This window comes from Onychostoma macrolepis, chromosome 11 (genome assembly GCF_012432095.1).
Source record: "Onychostoma macrolepis isolate SWU-2019 chromosome 11, ASM1243209v1, whole genome shotgun sequence".
Classification (NCBI taxonomy): domain Eukaryota; kingdom Metazoa; phylum Chordata; class Actinopteri; order Cypriniformes; family Cyprinidae; genus Onychostoma; species Onychostoma macrolepis.
In genome coordinates this window covers 27,796,611-27,817,457 of record NC_081165.1, presented here as the reverse complement: position 1 = coordinate 27,817,457, position 20,847 = coordinate 27,796,611, and the positions used below count along the sequence as shown (strand labels likewise).

Here is a 20,847-nt window from a genome sequence, read left to right as displayed (position 1 = left end):
TATGATATGAACATGCAGTCTCCTGTTAGTAAGTAAAATCCAAAAAGGATCATTTTAAGAAGGAAATAAAAGGAAAGCTTTTATCTGTAGTTCCTGGTTAACTAAAAATGATCTAGCTGTATTTAAATCCAAGGTTGATTTTGAGGGGAAATAAAGACTATTGATAATGGATAGATAATGATCACACCATTTATCTTCACTAATCGTAATAATTAACATTTGACTGCAAACAGTCAGAATCACAGCTTGCTGATTCAAAGAGTAAACTAATGATTTTCATACTGTATATTCATACTGTAGCTTTAAGGTAAAATTTATGAGGTTAAGTTCTATTCTATGGGCTATGACTATAACAAAAAACATCATCCATTCAACAAATACTTATTTTAATTTATTCCAGTCATATGCATTTTATGAAACTGAAAAATATACTGTAAGTGACCTTCGCTCAACATTATCAGCCATGACCATGAGACTAGACAAACCTGATATTCTGTTTATAGATACAGAATTTAACATGCAGTCTCATTTCTGAGCACATTAATGCCGAGCTGAAGTGAACCTGTGTTCATCCTGGGTGTCGGTCTGGCAGATTAGTACTATTTGTATACGATTTTGTGTGATTGTATTTTATTTTTCTAGTTTGTACTGTTTTTGTTCATTTTAGTGAACAAAAAATCTATTTAGTTTGATTTTTCTTCCTTACGGTTATATTTTTGGATAACAAAACAGAAACACCTGCAAGAATGATGAAACAAGGTAAAGTTTACAAACAGTTCGTTAAGATATCAAATTAACATTTGCTTTGGATTGATTTTGGATGGATTTTGGATTGATACTAAATGCATTCCTTACTGTAAACAAAACAGTTTAGTCCTTTATTTTGTTGTGCTCTTTATTTACAATCATACTATGTGTAAATGTATGTACTGAAAGGTTTTTCCTTTGCGTTTTTTAAAAGTTTCACATAGGCCTATAGATGACAACGTTGTCAAACGATCCCCATTTACACAGAAAAAAAAACGTTAAATGATCAAAAATTATATATATGAAAATATATTACATTATAAAATAGTAAAATTTGCTTTAGTAAAATAATTGCACGATCAAAAGTAGTACTTAGGGGACCACGACCTGTCTTTTTTTTTTTGATGGATGGCCCCTTGGAGCTTAACCTTTGACTTTAGGATTATTTATGACCTTTTTTAATGATCTCCAGATGTGTTATGACATTTGTTTGTAATATATCTGCCTTACAGTAATTAAACTGTGAGCTCAGAATGAAATAGGATATTGTTTAAATTTACCTTAAATGTACACCAGATGTGTTATGTCATGTGTTTGAAAAATATATCCATAGTAGGATTCGCATGGGACATGAGATTTGCTTAAATCGGTCGTGTTAATACGGAGCTTTTGATCTTATTCGTCCGGGACAGCTGCAGGGCAGCATGTGCTTGGTATCAGATGGCTCAACATAGCATACTTGTTTGCTTAGCTATCTTAATGGTACATTACACAGGTCCAATTGTTTTTTATCTACAGATAATTATACATTTTACAACCTAACACTAACCCGTCACAGAAAACTTAACATCTTACAAAATAAAGAAATACTTAATGTATTTTATAAGTAATTTACTCATGGTTTTCAATAAAATGCCCCATGCAATGTCAAAATGTTCATGCCCCTCTCTGAGAGGACACTTGGCCCCCACAACGTAGGTTAAGCAAGTACACAAACACACAAAACTTTATTCTTTTGCATATTTATGTGGCATTATATTGACTCCATAGTCCGAGTCTTATTCTCTTCTTTTAAATTAATATCAATTCATTATGCGATCACACACGACATAAAACAATGCAAACATTTACACTAGTTTTAGGTAACAAAAAAAAAAAAAATTGTAATGAGGAGCCAGCGACATCGAAATAAGTAAAGGTGGGGGAAAAAATATACAGGTGCATCTTAATGAATTAGAATGTCGTGGAAAAGTTCATTTATTTCAGTAATTCAACTCAAATTGTGAAATTCGTGTATTAAATAAATTCAATGCACACAGACTGAAGTAGTTTGTCTTTGGTTCTTTTAATTGTGATGATTTTGGCTCACATTTAACAAAAACCCACCAATTCACTCTCAACAAATTAGAATACTTCATAAGACCAATAAAAAAATTTTTTTTTAGTGAATTGTTGGCCTTCTGGAAAGTATGTTCATTTACTGTATATGTACTCAATACTTGGTAGGGGCTCCTTTTGCTTTAATTACTGCCTCAGTTCGGCGTGGAGCCGATCATGGAGGTGATCAGTTTGTGGCACTGCTGAGGTGGTATGGAAGCCCAGGTTTCTTTGACAGTGGCCTTCAGCTCATCTGCATTTTTTGGTCTCTTGTTTCTAATTTTCCTCTTGACAATACCCCATAGATTCTCTACGGGGTTCAGGTCTGGTGAGTTTGCTGGCCAGTCAAGCACACCAACACCATGGTCATTTAACCAACTTTTGGTGCTTTTGACTGTGTGTGGTGGCTCTTGATGCCTTGACCCCAGCCTCAGTCCATTCCTTGTGAAGTTCACCCAAATTCTTGAATTGATTTTGCTTGACAATCCTCATAAGGCTGCGGTTCTCTCGGTTGGTTGTGCATCTTTTCTTCCACACTTTTTCCTTCCACTCAACTTTCTGTTAACATGCTTGGATACAGCACTCTGTGAACAGCCAGCTTCTTCGGCAATGAATGTTTGTGGCTTACCCTCCTTGTGACGGGTGTCAATGATTGTCTTCTGGACAACTGTCAGATCAGCAGTCTTCCCCATGATTGTGTAGCTAGTGAACCAAACTGAGAGACCATTTTGAAGACTCAGGAAACCTTTGCAGGTGTTTTGAGTTGATTAGCTGATCGGCATGTCACCATATTCTAATTTGTTGAGATGTGAATTGGTGGGTTTTTGTTAAATGTGAGCCAAAATCATCACAATTAAAAGAACCAAAGACTTAAACTACTTCAGGCTGTGTGCATTGAATTTATTTAATACACGAGTTTCACAATTTGAGTTGAATTACTGAAATAAATGAACTTTTCCACGACATTCTAATTTATTGAGATGCACCTGTATATTTTAATAGGTCAATTCATTTAAAATGTTTGTTTAAACAACAACTCGTCGAGCATAAGGTTGCTTACAGATACGAGAAAAGACTTTCCATAAACATCCATGTCATCATGATGCACATTCTTTGAATACCTGCTGAGTCGTAAACCGCGCTTGAATGAAACATCAACATGCGAGGAGCATCTTCTGGGGATCAATTGTGTCCTGAGAATATTTAATTGAGCTTAAAAAGTAAAGATTACGCTAAATGAAAAAGCCTACACATCTCCCCACCACAACAGACTTCCGATGTCGTCTTCCAACTTTTCCACGACATTCTAATTTATTGAGATGCACCTGTATATTTTAATAGATCAAACGATAAGGGCTATTGGGGGCCCTGACATGTTCGGTCTTGTTTTATGGAGTCTTTCCATAGACATATTTCAATTCAATTAACGTTTATTTGTATATTTGAATTTGTATCACATAAAATTAAAGTTTCTACATTATATTTACAAACTTTTATATTCATAAATACATTATATTAATGAATTTTATACTGAATCACCCCCATAAACCTACCCGTCATAGTAAACTTTCTGCATTTTTATATTTTCATAAACATCATTTAATATAATTTATAATTTAAAAAGCTGTTATAATCGTGGGGACAATTACTTACAGCATTACTACACATATGGATTGTGGGGACCCTCCATTTAGGTGTAATATTTTTATTTATTTATTTATTTTTTACTGTACAAACTGTACACACTGCACACCTACCCATCACACATACATTTCTCCATACATACATTTTTAATAAAATATTGTTTTAAGCGATCTGAATTATGAGGAAACCACATTTACATTGTTATATCAGTGTAATACCCATGTCATTATACAAATTTGTGTTCTGTGTTCACACACAAACATTTCAAGCTAAAGAGAGACTTATTTCTATTTTAAAGAATATGGAAATGTATAATTATATGACAGCATGTTACTACCATGTTATTAAAGCAAATCATTCATCATTCATTTTAATCAAGTGTTCAACATTTAAGTTTATTGACCTTATAAAACACATCATTCTCTTCTTTTAAAGAAGGTGGCAGCATATAAAACTGTTATTATATATAACACACTGTATAAAATAAACATTTAATCAGTGGCGGTTTTTGGCATGGGCGAACCGGGTAGCCGCCCGGGGCGGAATTTTTTCATGACACGTGGGGGGCAGCACAAGCACTTGAAAAAAATTAAATAAAAATCATCTGCGCCGCTAAGCGTTTTCTATTATCTATCATATAACTGTGTGGGGAATTGGCAAATTGGCGCCCCTGCTTGCTGAGAAGGTGCCATGCACAGAAGCTGTGTGAGAAGTGGAAAGAGGAGGGGGACAGTTCACCTCTCCCAAATAGAGCGGACAAGGAGGAGGAGGAGGAGATCCACTTAGTGGGCTAAAGTCAGTCACACCTTGACTTTCTTTCAAATAATGCACATTTCATTCATAATATTAAAACACAGGCCTATAATTTGCACATTTTTGTTTTTTCTGAATTGTGTGAAATGGCTAATAAAAAAAAAAAATAAAATAAAAAAAACTTATATTGTTATAGTGAAACATGGCTGTTTGTGCAAAATTTTGTGGGTTTTTTTTCTCGGTGGGGGTGGGCGCTCAGAGGGGGTCTCGCCCGGAGAGTAATTCAATGTAGAACTGCCACTGCATTTAATATGGTTTTTGGTCGCAATAAATATGAAAATTATGCCTTACATTTTTCAGAGTGCTTAGAGGTGGATCTTTATGCAATTCATTCCACGTATGAAATATTCCCAAAATAAAATAAAATACAACAAAAAAAGTTTAAGTTATAAACAATATTAAATATAAACAAAATTCGCAGCTCCTCTTTGGGGTAATCTCCAGTGTGAAATGAATGTTTCAGACCCTCACAGAGAAGAGACTGTGAGGGTCGAGTTTACAGACCAGATGATCTGAGATGTTATTCTGTTAATTTTTTTTTTCCTCTAAGTGAATGTTATGGCCGTGTTAATAATGATTTCAAAGCCTAATCTTAAGACATTAAATAAACATTTGGTAGAATCCTGTGGTTTTTGCTTAAATTTCAACTAAAGTTTAATTTATATTAGATTTATTCCACATTAAACACTTCAGCATCTTTAAAAGGTTCTTATTTTAAGTATCATCTCCAATGTTTTAATCCCCTCACACATGCAATAAAACATTTCGCCAAAGTCTTTCTGTATGTTTTAAAAAAATAAACTAGCAATATATTAAAAAGTTCCATATGTGAAGGCGTCTGGGAGTTTGTCACAGCGATGACGTATCTTCCGTCAAACGTGGAGCGTTTTATATGTAATTTTATATTTAATTTATTTCAAGGCATATTACTGCTTAAAAGGCGAAATTAAAAAATAAAAATAAAAAAGACAGCTGGGTGAGCCTGTAGCTATGATCTAGTTCTACACTTATATAGTTGTATATGGTCGTACTTTTCTGAACGCTCTTTATCAGTAGGGTGAAGCATACCCTTAGCTGAAAATATAATATTGGTTGTCTACTCAGAAATATATGTAGACAGACCATATGATGATGTAACATCTTGCCTAATGGTCACGCGATCAGTGACCATTTATGGCTTTGCAGGCACCAACTTTTTTACCCATAACGTTACGGTTCATTTAAAATGTTTGTTTAAACAACAACTTGTCGAGCATAAGGTTGCTTACAGATACGAGAAAAGACTTTCCATAAACATCCATGTCATCATGATGCACATTCTTTGAATACCTGCTGAGTCGTGAACCGCGCTTGAATGAAACATGCGAGGAGCATCTTCTGGTGTCCTGAGAATATTTAATTGAGCTTAAAAAGTAAAGATGACGCTAAATGAAAAAGCCTACACATCTCCCCACCACAACAGACTTCCGATGTCCTGTCCGAATACCTACACCATTAAAACCTATATACAATATGTTACATTTTAATGTGGTCCATGTTTTGCATATATGACTTACTTTTTTTATTTTTTACAAAGATTTCAATTCAATCCCTAGTAAATATGAAGCCATGATATTACAAAAGAAATCATGTTTTCATTTTAAAAATAGGGAATGCCAACTCCAAACAGATCCTCAAACTTTTTCCCCCAAAATCAAGTATTGTGCATTTGTATAAGACTTATTGTTTTAAAGCATAAACTTACTTTAAAGTTTGAATAAAAGATTACCAAATGTAGTTTCATACCCGTTGCGTTCTAACAAAGTCATTAATCGGTTCTCTTTGTTTTAGATTTACTTTTATTACTGCACAAATTAATCTAAAAATTTTAACGCATTAATATTTTTTAACGCAAATTAATCGTTTGATAAGGTTTGACCCCAACTTCTTGCCGTCATCGCAGCGCAGAAGGTCATCTATCATTGTGTGATGAGGGTACAGCGAACCAGTGTTGCCAGGGTAACGGCACAAGTGGGCAATTTTGAAAATACAGTTGCGGGAAAAAATTTTTTAAATCACAGAGCCATGGGTTGTGGTTTTTTGGGCTAAAAATAGATCCTTTTACTAATGTGTATTATACTTGGAATGTATCCCTGGCAACTTAAGAACGGAGGTGGTTGTAACATCAAACAACGTGAGTTTCAGCAGAGCACATGTTAAGGCTTTTACACAGCAGAAATAAACATGACAACAACCACTATAGATTATAATTGATTACGATATGATATTTGTAGAATGTGTACATCTATGTCAATTTCTGCAGCGATATAAAAGGCTATAAATAGCATATTTTAACAACATTAAACGACCAAATTCCACATGTGATCGCAAAAGGAAGTTATTACAAACACTCGAAACACTCTGAGTTCTGAGTAAAAGTGTACTATTAATCTTATAAATTGTCTTATGTAGCATGATGCTAATGTTAGCTCTAATGCAGCTGCAGAACAGGTCCAATTCTTCTTCAAAATGCATTTTGTCATAATACTTCACATAAGGTCGCAAGAAAATGTTTTGTTGTATTTATTTAGAAATACTTTTGATAATAGTTGGGTAAATGTATACTGGGATTGAAGCGATGTGGCTTGGTAAACGTTTTATTGCCAGTATAAAGGCTGATAATGGCTGAATAAGAACAAAAGAATAATGATAAAAATAATAAGGATTATGTCTCATACCTGGCGGAAGTGTGAAAGCTTCTGTTTCCTTAAACTAGTTTGTCATGCATTTCTTTATTTCAACACATTTACAGGTAAATCCTAGTATTTTAAATTTGTGATTAATCATGATTAATCACAGTCCATGACTGTGATTAACGTGATTACATTTTTTAATCGATTGACAGCACTATTTATTTTATTTTATTTTACTTCACTTTTTTTTTTTTTGAAAATACAGCTAAATCAGATAACAGATTATTCTTTCTTTCTCTTTCTTTTTCTTTGCTTCTTAATCGAACAAAGAAATCGCATTTCACATTCATTCAGCATATTTCATTCAATATTTTTGCTCGTGTATCATGGTTTCATGCCTTTGTCTAACGCTTTAGATGCATCAGAATGTGGATTTTTCACCATCCAACATGAAATTAAAGAGGTGTATCAGCCGAGCTTGTTTCAACTTACCATTTTCTTAGGTTATTATTTTGACTCACATAGATATAGAACAGATATAGAATAAACCTTATCGGCCATGCTTTTCCCCTTGTAACGGGGTGGACAAGACGTGAGACGTGCGGATCCAAGTGCAAGCTTTTATTTACAGGCATGGTCATAAATACAGGCAGGGTCGAGCAATGGCAAACAGGAATGGCAGGGACAAGACAAAGAGTAATCCTAGGGTCCTAGTAAGCAAAGGTCGGTCGACAGCGAACAGTTTCCGAAGGAGCTTGACGAGAGAGGTATCTGAAAACGAAGCAATAATCCAGGCAGAGGAAAACACAATCCAAAACAGGCAGGGGAAAACTAGGTAAACTATCAGGAGCTCTGTAGAGTAGCTATGGCTAGGGAAGCGGTAAAAGCATACAATACTCGGCAGTGAGGGAAACAAAGTCCAGGGTTTAAATAGAGTGTGTGATTAGTGATAGCTGTGTGATCAGTGCCTTCAGCTGTGTGTGCAATCAGTGCAATGGATGATGGGAAATTGAGTCCAGTGTGATGTGTGCTGTGAGAGTCAATGTGGTGAGCGAGTGACCTCTGGTGGTGAATGAACGGAAGTGCAGGGACAGGATTCGTGACAACGGGTAGGTTTATGGGGGTGATTCAGTATAAAATTAATTAATATAATGTAAATATGAATATAAAAGTTTGTAAATATAATGTAGAAACTTTAATTTTATGTGATACAAATTCAAATATAAAATAAATGTTAATCGAATTGAAAGATGTCTATGGACCGAACATGTCAGGGCCCCCAGTAGCCCTTATCGTTTGACCTATTAAAATATATATATTTTTCCCCCACCTTTACTTATTTTGACGTCGCTGGCTCCTCATTACAATTTTTTTTTTTGTTACCTAAAACTAGCGTAAATGTTTGCATTGTTTTATATTGTGTAATTAATTTATATTCATTTAAAAGAAGAGAATAAGACTCAGACGACTGAATGTGTGTTTGTGTACTTGCTTAACCTACGTTGTGGGGGCCAAGTGTCCTCTCAGAGAGGGGCATGAACATTTTGACATTGCATGGGGCATTTTATTGAAAACCATGTGTAAATTACTTATAAAACACATTAATTATTTCTTTATTTTGTAAGATGTTAAGTTTTCTGTGACGGGTTAGTGTTAGGTTGTAAAATGCATAATTATCTGTAGATAAAAAACAATTGGACCTGTGTAATGTACCATTAAGATAGCTAAGCAAACAAGTATGCTATGTTGAGCCATCTGATACCAAGCACATGCTGCCCTGCAGCTGTCCCGGACGAATAAGATCAAAAGCTCCGTTTTAACACGACCGATTTAAGCAAATCTCATGTCCCATGCGGAGGTCCGCTGTTAATTAAGGTACTCTTGGTATATGTTACAAACATATGACATAACACATCTGATGAACATTTAAGGTCAATTTAAAGAATATCCTATTTCATTCTGAGCTCATGGTTTAATTACTGTAAGGCAGATATATTACAAACAAATGTCATAACACATCTGGAGATCATTAAAAAAGTTCATAAATTAATCACACGCTCACACCTGAGAACTATCACACAATCACACATACTACATAAACCATGGACTTCTTCTTCTTCACTGCCGAGTATTGTATGCACTTATCGCTGCCCTAGCTTTAGCTACCCTACAGAGCCTTTTATAGTTTTCCTAGTCTTGCCTTGCCTTGCCTTGCCTGTTTCAGATTGTGTTTTCCCCTGCCTGGACTTTTGCTTACGTTTTCGGATTACCTCTCTTGTCAAGCCCCTTTGGATATTGTTCGCTGTCGACTGACTCGTGCCCGTTTTGGATGACTCTTTGCCTTGCCTGTGATATACCTGTTTGTCATTGTTTGACCCTTGCTTGTTTCCTGACCACGCCCTTGTAAATAAAGCTTGCACATGGATCCGCATGTCTCTCGTCTCGTTTGCTCCGTAACAGCGTAAGTACTACTATCAAAATTTTAAATGAAATTTGCAGTTTCACTTTTCAATGTCCTTGTGTTGAGCTGCTGTTCTGGGATGGCAGAAATCTCACAAAGCCTCAGTGATAAACACAATATTAGATATTAGATTATCACTATAAAGTTGCATCTATTATTTTATTAACATTTTATTTTCTTCTTGTTTTTTCAGAGTTGAGAGCAGTTCTTATTGGAAGGCAACACTGTGGGAAAACATCGGTGATCAACACTATATTGGAAACCAGAACAGAAGCTGAAGGAGATGAACATGTGAAGAGAGAGGGATTTATTGATAACAGGAGAGTCAGTCTGGTTGAAACACCTGGCTGGTGGAAAACCATCAATCCGAGCGATTATTCCAACATCTCCAAACTGCAGCTGGTTCGCAGGATTTATCTGATTTCACCCGGACCTCACGCGGTTCTGATCGTGATTCGGGCCGATTCTGCATTTACTGACCCTGATGGGAGGTTTCTGGAGGAGCATTTGGAGCTGCTGGGTCCCAATGTCTGGACTCACACCCTCATCATCTTCACAAGAGGAGATTTGATTAAACAAGAAGACATTGAGCAGCATATTCGGGAAGAGGGGTCAGCACTCAAGCGGCTTATTGAAAAATGTGAAAATAAATATCTTGTTTTTAATAATTCAAACCATCACGACCGAACTCAAGTCAAAGAGCTGTTCAAGAAAATCGAAGGAATTGTGAGGAGGAGTAAAGGCAAGCACTTTGATATTGATCTGGAAAAAGTAAAGGAAGTCAATGAGCAGTGGGAGGAAATTCAGACCAGAGCAAATTCTAGAAAATCCAGAGTACAGAAGGAACGGTCAATAGTTAAAGAAAAAGGTAGGATAAAGATACAGTTACATTTATGGTTGTTCGGCGAATTTTGACAGGTGATATTCATTTATTTTTCTGTTTGTTGTTTGGATGAAAAAACGTTTTAATATTTAAACTTTAACCTGGTCTGCCTCAACTGTTTAACAGAGCTAGTCAATGTCAAAATATCTGAGAGGGCCAATCAAATTGAAGAAGGCGGGTCTTTATTGTTCTTTTTACTGTGCTTTAATTTTTCTGAATTCCAACACAACACTTCAGTTTTTAACATGGAAAGACTGTGAGTAAATATTTAAGTGGACCAGCTGAACATTTTAATATTTGACAATGATTTAAGTTAAAAATGTTAAACAATGGACATTAATATCCAATGATGCAAACTACTTGACTTTTTGTTGAATTTTGCCGATTTGAATAAAAAAAAATTAGATTAATCATTTGCGTGATTTATATACACTGAACAAAATTATAAACGCAACACTTTTGTTTTTGCCGTCATTTTTCATGAGCTGAACTCAAAGATCTAAGACTTTTTCTATGTACACAAAAGGCCTATTTCTCTCAAATATTGTTCACAAATCTGTCTAAATCTGTGTTAGTGAGCACTTCTCCTTTGCCGAGATACTCCATCCACCTCACAGGTGTGGCATATCATGATTATTGCACAGGTGTGCCTTAGGCTGGCCACAATAAAAGTTTTATCACACAGCACAATGCCACAGATGTCTCGAGGTTTGATCAAGGTCTGACTGCAGGAATGTCCACCAGAGCTGTTGCCCGTGAATTGAATGTTCATTTCTCTACCATAAGCCTCTACCAAAGGCGTTTCAGAGAATTTGGTAGTACATCCAACTGGCCTCACAACCGCAGACCACGTGTAACCACACCAGCTCAAGACCTCCACATCCAGCATCTTCACCTCCAAGATCGTCTGAGACCAGTCACCCAGACAGCTGCTGCAACAATCGGTTTGCATAACTAAAGAATTTCTGCACAAACTGTCAGAAACCGTCTCAGGGAAGCTCATCTGCATGCTTGTCGTCCTCATCGGGGTCTCGACCTGACTGCAGTTCGTCGTCATAACCGACTTGAGTGGGCAAATGCTCACATTCGATGGCGTCTGGCACTTTGGAGAGGTGTTCTCTTCACGGATGAATCCCGGTTTTCACTGTACAGGGCAGATGGCAGGCAGCGTGTATGGCGTTGTGTGGGTGAGTGGTTTGCTGATGTCAACGTTGTGGATCGAGTGGCCCATGGTGGCAGTGGGGTTATGGTATGGGCAGACGTATGTTATGGACAACGAACACAGGTGTATTTTATTGATGGCATTTTGAATGCACAGAGATACCGTGAAGAGATCCTGAGGCCCATTGCTGTGCCATTCATCCACGACCATCACCTCATGTTGCAGCATGATAATGTACGGCCCCATGTTGCAGCAACTTCACACAGCCATTGAAGAGGAGTGGATCAACATTCCACACGCCACAATCAACAACCTGATGCGAAGGAGATTTGTTGCACTGCGTGAGGCAAACGGTGGTCACCGTGGTGACTGGTTTTCGGACCCCCCCCCGACCCCCCCAATACAGTAAAACTGCACATTTTAGAGTGGCCTTTTATTGTGGCCAGCCTAACTGTGCGTTCACACCAGACGCGACTTGCGCGAATAAATCGCGCTATTCACGCGTAGTTGGACGCTTGAACATCAGTTTACATCAGACATGAGTTTACACGCTTCATTCGCGCGTGAAATTCGCTTCATTCGCGCGTGACATTCACTTCACAACAGACGCGAATTCGCGTCATGGGAGGGGCTTCTGCCAGGCGAATGGCTCCTGTCTCGTTGCGAAATGGCTGACATGGATAAAATACCGCGAATAAGCTCAATTTAGCTAGCTTGTAGTCTCAATATGTAGCTCAAATTGTATAAAGAGCGTTTTTTTACAACTTACCAGATTGTCCGACCTCCTCACTCACTTGCTTCCAAGCAAAATCCTTTTTATTACTGTTTCTGTAAAAGTACGAAAATGTAGGCTATCATACAGCTCTGGGTATCCACAAACAGTGATGATTATTTTGTCCTCCATTGTTGTTTGGGATTCCCTCCGCTCGCTACGTCGTAATCACGTCACTACTAGAGCAAGCTCCTGATTGGTTAACGCGGCGCGAATTTTCGCCAAAGTTCAGATTTTTCAACTCGCGCGAATCACGCGTTACGCGCGTCAAACGCCTGAAACGCTCAATTCGCGCCGCCTCATTCGCGCAAATCGCGTCATTCGCGCGAATCGCGCCGCAGGATGTCTATTCGCGTCTTTGCATTGACTTAACATGTAAATCACTCGCGCTTAACGCTTCATTCGCGTCTGGTGTGAACGCACCATTAGGCACACCTGTGCAATAATCATGCTGTCTAACCAGCATCTTAATATGCCACACCTGTGAGGTGGATGGAGTAGCTTGGCAAAGGAGAAGTGCTCACTAACACAGATTTAGACAGATTTGTGAACAATATTTGAGAGAAATAGGCCTTAGATCTTTAAATTCAGCTCATGAAAAATGGGGGCAAAAACAAAAGTGTTGCGTTTATAATTTTGTTCAGTGTAATTCAAATGTAATTCTAAATTTGCTATTTGTAATTTTGGGTTTCCGACATGTTAATGGACAATTTTCCATGGTCTTTCTCTGTTATCTCAGGGAACTGAAGTCACGTTAGTAACCTTTCTAAACGGTCTCTCACATTGCACTTATCACACTAGGCAAACAATTCATCCAATAACGCTGTGCTATAAGCACAGAAGGAAAAGCTGTCTTGCGAGCCTAGCCCTAGGGTGCCTGGGGTGAGGGTCCTAAGGGAACATGGGCAAGTAAGGGCATAAGTAACCAGGAACTGCTCTGAATGAAATAGAAAACACCGTAGGCACATTGCCATGTCTTGGCTTTGCAGGACAAACTCAAGGCATGCAGCAATCTTGACATGCTTGACCGACGCTAAAGCCAATAATAGCAACAGGGGCCGCAAGTCAGCCAACTGAAGTGACTCAAACGGAGGGCCTTGAAGGGCCCTGAGGACCGTGAATAGATCCCAGGTAGGAACAGTATTAGGGCGAGGTGTATTTAGTCTCCTGGCTCCCCTCAGGAACTTAACGACTAAGACTCCCATTAAGGGACCACAGGTGCAGGCTCCACAACTTGGGCTTGGGGTGACAAACTGTCCCTTTTGCTTGAGAGAGGAGGTCTTTCCTCAGTGGAATTGGCCAAGGGGCAGCAGACACCAGTTGAACTAACTTGGGGAACCACAATTGGATCTGCCTGGTGGAGCCACTAGAAGGACTGAGCATCTCAACTCCCAGACTCATCTTATGACCTGAGGGAGCAGAGTGATCGGGGGAAAAGTGTACAGGTGCACTTTGGGCCATTGGGCAATAAATGTTGTCTTCTGAGGTGAAGAGGTCAACTTGTAAATTTGTGAATTTCATCCTGAATGGCCACTTCATTACCTATGCCAGTGTGAGCTCACTCGAGCCAGCCCTCTGACTCCACTGTTTGCTCCTCCAAGGCTCCTGGAGGGGAGAAATGGGAGAGCGCAAGGGGTGGGACCGCTTTCATGAAAGAAAGTGTTTCACGAGTGTAGCAAAGCGAGACTCATGCTCTCGCAATGAGGGCAGTCCATCTAATCAGATAACTGTGAGTGCACGGCCCAGGCAAGTGAAGCAATCACTAGCTGCGTTTCCACTGTTGGGCCAAAAGTGGGTGTGCCAGGGCCAGTCGCGTTTCCACTGTCACTTCCATGGCTTGATTGTGCCTTGTCAGGGCTTCCTTGGGGCCAATGGCTTGAAGAAATCAGACAAATTATACAGGCTATCACAATCGTGTATTTATTTAGTAACATTTATCTCTTTCTTTTGTGAAATAACAGTAAATACCATTTTATTTCTGTGACAAATTTTTAATGCTGACAAATTAATTAATTATGAACAATGTATCACTTATTTTAAAACTGGTAAAACATTAATAATTTTGGATATACATTTTTAAGTAAACAACAAAAAATGCAAACAAAGAGCTGCTTTTATTATGTTCGTTTTGTGATCACGCTAGTTCCAGTGATTTATTTCTGATTAGTTTTCTGATAACTTTTCTTTGTTGGTGAAATGATGGGGTTGTGTAAAGTTGTTCCAGAAAGGTGTGTAAAGGGTGGGTTTTAGTGAAGCGCTGTGGAGCTTCTGGCCCGACGGTGGAAATGCAGCGTGATTTTGGGCTCGGTGCTACAGGTACGAGGCTATTAGCCTCGCCAGGTGTCCTGTCATTTTATAAGGGCCACAATTCAGCCGAACTGAGCGGCTTAAAGGGGGACCCCCGTAGGGCCCGAAGGACTATAGACAAGTCCCAAGACAGCACAGTCTGAGGACGAGGAGGGTTCAACCTCCGGACACCCTTCAAGAACCTAACGATCAGGTCATTTTTGCCGATCGAATGGCCAGCTCTGAGAGAATGGTTCACTGCGATAGCTGTCAAATAGACTTTGAGCATGGAAGGGGCGCGCCCCTTATCCAACAGCTCTTGCAAAAAGGTTAGCATGTGGGACATGTCACATGACACCAGGTCCAGGCCATGTGCAGAGCACCAGTCAAGGAAGACCGACCATTTTTGGCCATAGAGGTGCCTCATAGAAGGTGCTCTAGCCTCTAAAATGGTGTTACTTACTCCCGCTGGGAGCTAGCTAAGCTCCCGTTGAGGCACCAAACATGAAGGCTCCACAGCTCTGGCTGGGGATGCCAGATCATACCTTTCGCCTGCGAGAGAAGGTCCCTCCTCAATGGAATGGTTCAATCTGCCCGGCACATGAACCGCCCTTAACGAGAGGAGTTCTTTCTGTGCCCAAAAAAGGAGGCGACGAGCCATCCTGCAAAGAGAGCGTGACCTGAGACCGTCTTGACGGTTGATGTAAGACACCACAGTTATATGGTCCAACCGGACTGAGACGTGGAGCCCCTTTAAGGCCGGTAGGAAGGTTTTCAGGGCTCAGAAAACTGCCAGCATCTCTAGGCAGTTGATATGCAGGCGTTGCTCCGGGACTGACCAGGAGCCTGATGCCGGATTGCCCTCCAACAAGACACCCCAACCCGAGTTGGATGCATCTGTTGTGACTACCTTCCTCCTGGAGGTCAGCCCTAACCTCGCGTTCCTGTCTGAAACAGGCGAGAGGTCGTCCAGGGGGCCACAGCTCTGACATAGGTGTGGTGCCATGCGTGGGATGGAACTCGGGCATTGAGCCAAAATTTAAGGAGTGAAGCAGGCCCAGAGGTATTGCAAAGGCAGTGGCTGCCATGAGGCCGAGCAACCTCTGGAAAACCTTCAGGGGGCGGGTCGTCCCCGGTTTGAGACATGCCGCCAATCGCTGGATGGTCAGGGATCGTTCCGGCGTAATCCATGCCCACATTCGGGCAGAGTCTAAAATCATTCCCAGAAAGACATCCTGCTGTCTGGGCAACAAGTGACTCTTGTGCGGGTTGATGACCAACCCCAGGTGTTCTAAGTCACTGAGCAACAGTTCTCTGTGAGCGACCAACTCCCGTTCTGATCTGGCTAGGACTAGCCAATCGTTGAGGTAGTTCAAAACGCGGATTCCCATCTGTCTCAGAGGGGAAAGAGCCGCATCCATGCACTTCGTAAAAATGCGTGGGGCCAGGGACAGCCCAAACTGAAGAACTGCATACTGATAGATGCAGTCTACTCCCTCAAACTCGAATCTCAAGAACGGTCTGTGATGGGGGCTATGTGAAAGTAAGCGTCTTTCAGATCCACAGTCAAAAACCAGTCCTCGGCGCAAATGTGCGCAAGGATCTGTTTGATAGTTAACATCTTGAACGACCGGCACATAAGTGAGGGATTCAGACATCTGAGATCTAGAATAGGTCTTAACCCACCATCTCTCTTTGGAACGAGGAAGTAGTGGCAGTAAAAGCCTGACTGACTGTTCGCTGGGGGCACTGATTTCACAGCACCCTTTGCAAGCAGTGCTTTTACTTCTTGTCGGGGAACGGGAGCTTCATTGTCCGAAACAGAAGTTTGAACAATACCTCTGAAGTGAGGTGGTCTGCAAGCGAACTGGAGCGAGTAACCTCGTTGTATTGTGTTTAGAACCCAACTTGATACCCCTGGGATGGCTGCCCAGGCCAAGGCGGGGAGCTTGTGTTTGTATGAGTGTGTGTGAGAGTGTGAAGAGGAAATTTGCTCTTTATTGCATGTGGGTCCGCTATCACAGAGGTAAAACATTCAGGTACACACTGCACCTGCAGGGTGTAACCAGCTAGAAACGAAACTCCATTGCTCAGAGGTGCTCGGAGGGATGAAGGATGAAACCGGCCGAGGCGAGAATTGAACCCCTCCTCTTCCTCTCTAGCGGCTCTTCCTCTCTAGAGGATCAGGGGTGCGTTTCCCTAAAGCATCGTTAGCAAACTATGGTCGTTAGTTTCATTGAACTCTATTGGTAACGACGGAACTTGCGACCATAGTTGTTTTTGGGAAACGCACCCCAGGACGGCTTCGTCGGCTCGGGTCCAGCACTACTCAAGGGCAGGGACCTTGATGCTTGGTAGGGAAAGCGTTTTGCCGTCCGGGGCCGAACAGGCCCTTTGGCAAGACTGGCGAATCCAGGAAGACCATCTTCTCAACGCGCCTGATCTCGGTAAGGTTTAACCAGAGGTGGCACTCCAGCACCACCAAGCTGGCCATGGTCTTGCTGATTGCCTGTGCTGTTGCCTTCGTAGCACGTGAGCCAGATCTGTTGCTGTGCGCAGCTCTTGAAGCCTCCTGGTGCTACTGGACAAACTCATCCATACTGTGGAGAAGTTTAGCTTGAAACACCTGGAGAACTGCCATTGTAAGCACCGATCCGGCCTGACTGGCCGCTGCATAAGCCCTGTTGGCGAGCGCCAAGGTGGTCCTGCATGGCTTAGAGGATGCACTGCCTGGGCCTTCAGACTGAGGGCAGATGGCGGGCACAGATGAGCAGCAACAGCTTCCTCCAGTGGGGAGTCGTCAGTGGTGGTGGTGGGGGCGCCTACATGGAAGGCGAATCACGAGCAGAGACGGGAAAGGCTCATACTCTCGCAATGGGAGCATGAGCCATCAGAAAGCGCAGCCTCTGCATGAGCACTGCCCAGACAGGCGACGTACTCACTGTGCCCGTCATTCTCCTGCACGATCCACACTCGTGGCGTGACTCTTTTAGGAAATTTGCTCTTAAAATCGCTCCTTAAAGGGGGCATAACAGAGTACCTATAGAGTAGTACCGCATCCTTCATATCTCCAAAAAGTTTTTAGTTTGATCACATCTATAAAAGAAAGATACAACTTTACGATTCTCTCGTAAAGAAAAAAAAAAGCCAAGCTCCTGGAGGCACACCGTGGGCGGGGCTAAAGAGTGACGAGCACTTGAGCGCCGATTGAAAACAAAACAGAGACATTTGATGCCGTTTCACTTACCGTTCTGAATCATGACCGGGATCTTTTATAGCTGGGACTGCTCCATCTTTCAGTTTCAAACGATGTGCAGATCCAGCGTTGAACTGAGCCTTGTTTATATAACTTAAACCATTGCTGCCCTGGAAAAACAAACTGCATCCACTGTTCACGTAATGCTGGGTTCTTTTGGGAAGCTGAACAAGGTTATCTTTCCCTCACAACCAAAAATGCACTTCTTTAGATGCATTCTTCCTGAGCGAGGCCTGTGCAGCAGTGCAGCAGAATGAAGCGCGTTGATGGTCGAGCTCTCGCTCTCGTTCTGGTCGAAGTGTGCACGGGCGTGCTCTTCCGGGAGAAATGCCCATTTAAGGAGTTCCACTATCATTTATGTCAGCAAGAGCCATGATTGAAAAAAACTTTCCGAAACTTCTACGAACCCGGAAGTAAGATTTTTGGCCAAATCGTTTTTTTTAAACTTTGTCCATGCTTAGCATGAGAATCCAACTCTTTAACAGTGTAAACAACTCTGAATGCATGAAACAGCATTGTACCCCCCCTTTAACATGCCGGATGGCCGCAGGGAATCGTCACTGTCAGGGGATTTTCGACGGCAGCGAAGAGCTTCTTTTTCCTCTGCTTTTTCTTCTTTCTTCAGCTTCCAGCAGAGTCAGCGATGAGATGTTCCTCATCGCTGAAGGAGAATGATCTGACAAATGGCGCTCTGAGCCGACTTATGTAGTGGTCGGCTCCGCCCTTTCTGGCGGGCTAAAGTGCCATTGGTTTGTGCAGCTACACAAACGTGAACAAATCAGGCTTCGGTACAGAGTTAAACAGGAGTTTTGCCATATGCACTCTACGTAAGGGGAGAGACCATTCGAAAGGAAACAGAGTTTTTCCCTTGAGTGATAAACTCAAGCAAAAATGTGAGAGACTATTTTGAAAGGGAACTTTTGACGGTTGTGTCTTTTGCAGTGCTCTACAAATGTGGCAAGTTCAACTTTTAAAAACGCATCTTGAGACTTTGTGATTTTCCCCATTTTCAAAGCAAAACGCATTCTTTGTGAATAGCATACAGATAAATGTAAATGTATGCATATTTTAAAATAAAAATATTATTTGCAAGTAGTTCAAATGGATTACTTCTTGGTATTTTACTGTTCTTCATTCTTTATTCTCTTAAATACATTAAAGCCCTTTGATTTATTTAATTCTTTCAAAAATTATTATTTTCAAGAATGGTTATGGCTTTGTATTTCAGGTGTAAACAGGCTCATATGCAGATCCTTTTCATATTTCAACTGTCCTTTTATTTCAGAGTATGTGCATCGTCTTGAGGAGATCAGAGTTGTTTTGTTGGGATGGGTTCTTGCTGGAAAGAGTTTAGCTGGAAACACCATCTTGAACCGGGATGAATTTGCCATAGGAGGAAGAACCAGAGAGGGTATGAGAGGGTTTGGAGATGTAGACGGAAGGAAGATTAGTGTTTTGGACACTCCAGGCTGGCGGAAGTACTTCACATCTGAACTCAACCCAGATTTCATTAGATCTGCGATCTTAGGAAGCGTTTCAGACTATAAGAATTTCCCTCATGCCATGCTGCTCGTGATTCCTGCAGATACATCATTTCAGGAAGAACAAAAGAGAATCATTCAGCAAAATATGTCCATCCTGGGAGACGACGTCTGGAGACACACAATAGTTTTGTTCACGTGGGGCGACAGATTTAAAGACATCTCAATCGAGCAGCACATTGAGAGTGAAGGAGAAGCTCTTCAGTGGCTGATTGAGAAATGCAGGAACAGATATCACGTCTTTGACAACACAGACAAGAAGAACCGATCTCAAGTCTCAGAGCTGCTCCAGAAGATTGATGAGATGGTGGCAGAAAACAGTTTGTTTCATCTCAACACACAGAAAAACTGTGAGAAAAGCTGTCAGAAAACTGACAAACAGGAGGATCTGAATATGGAGATCAGACTGAAGGATGTCTGCCACTTTCTGGACGAGGGGTTTAAGAGAAAAGCTCAAGAGATAAGAAGGAAGATAGAAAAGTTATGCATGGATATCTTGGAAGAACATCTATATCTTCAGGACTCTTTTAGTATGGATGATCCTCCTGAATGTATGTTTTCACTCACTATTGTGTTGTCAGGTATAATTTGTATATATATTTCTGTGATTAACATTTTAATAATGGTGTTTCAGTAGCTCAAGATAAACCTCCTGATTCCCATACACCATTAAAAGCGATCAGTGCACCTCAACAGGACAACAGTAAGTGGGATTTATTTATATATTTGTGTCAGAACTGGATATAAGCTTTAGACATATGCATAAAGGGTCAGCAGTTGTATGAGGTGTCATGAATGAATCTGAGTAGGTTCAGTCTCGGGGGGGGGGGATTACTTTTCAAATGTCTGTTTTATGAACATTAATATTGTGCCTTAATTTCTTTCAGTCCCTGAGCCGATTAAAAGTCTTCTGATGAGAGAGTTCAGCCGATGGGAAAGTATCATCATAGATGGTGTTCAGGAAAGTTTACAGGACATTAAATCATCATTTGGTAAGTTCTTCAACTGGAGCAGACAAACCTGTTTTACAAAATTTTACTTCCTGTTCCACAGAGAAAAAAAAAATACTAAAAACACAAAAAAGCACATTGAAGCGTATTTTTAAAACTAACATAATATAAGACACATCTAAATATACATTTGTAAACTTAGTAAGTAAATGTCATTAGTTCTGTTTTCACATTTACATTGTTATTTTCAGAGCTCTCTCAGGCTGAGAAGAGACAAAGGTCA

The 20,847-nt window shown here is 40.5% G+C and overlaps 1 protein-coding gene across 2 annotated transcripts in view; it reads left to right on the top strand.

Moving 5' to 3' along the window:
- The first annotated feature begins 553 nt into the window (after positions 1-553).
- Positions 554-20,847, top strand: part of LOC131548986 (GTPase IMAP family member 8-like) — a 34,441-nt gene continuing 14,147 nt past the window's right edge. For both annotated transcript variants that reach the window (XM_058790664.1, XM_058790662.1), the window contains exons 1-2: positions 554-759; positions 9,908-10,582. In XM_058790664.1, coding sequence (XP_058646647.1) covers positions 747-759; positions 9,908-10,582 — 688 coding nt within the window. In that variant the 5' untranslated portion in view covers positions 554-746. The remainder of the gene's footprint in view (positions 760-9,907; positions 10,583-20,847) is intronic.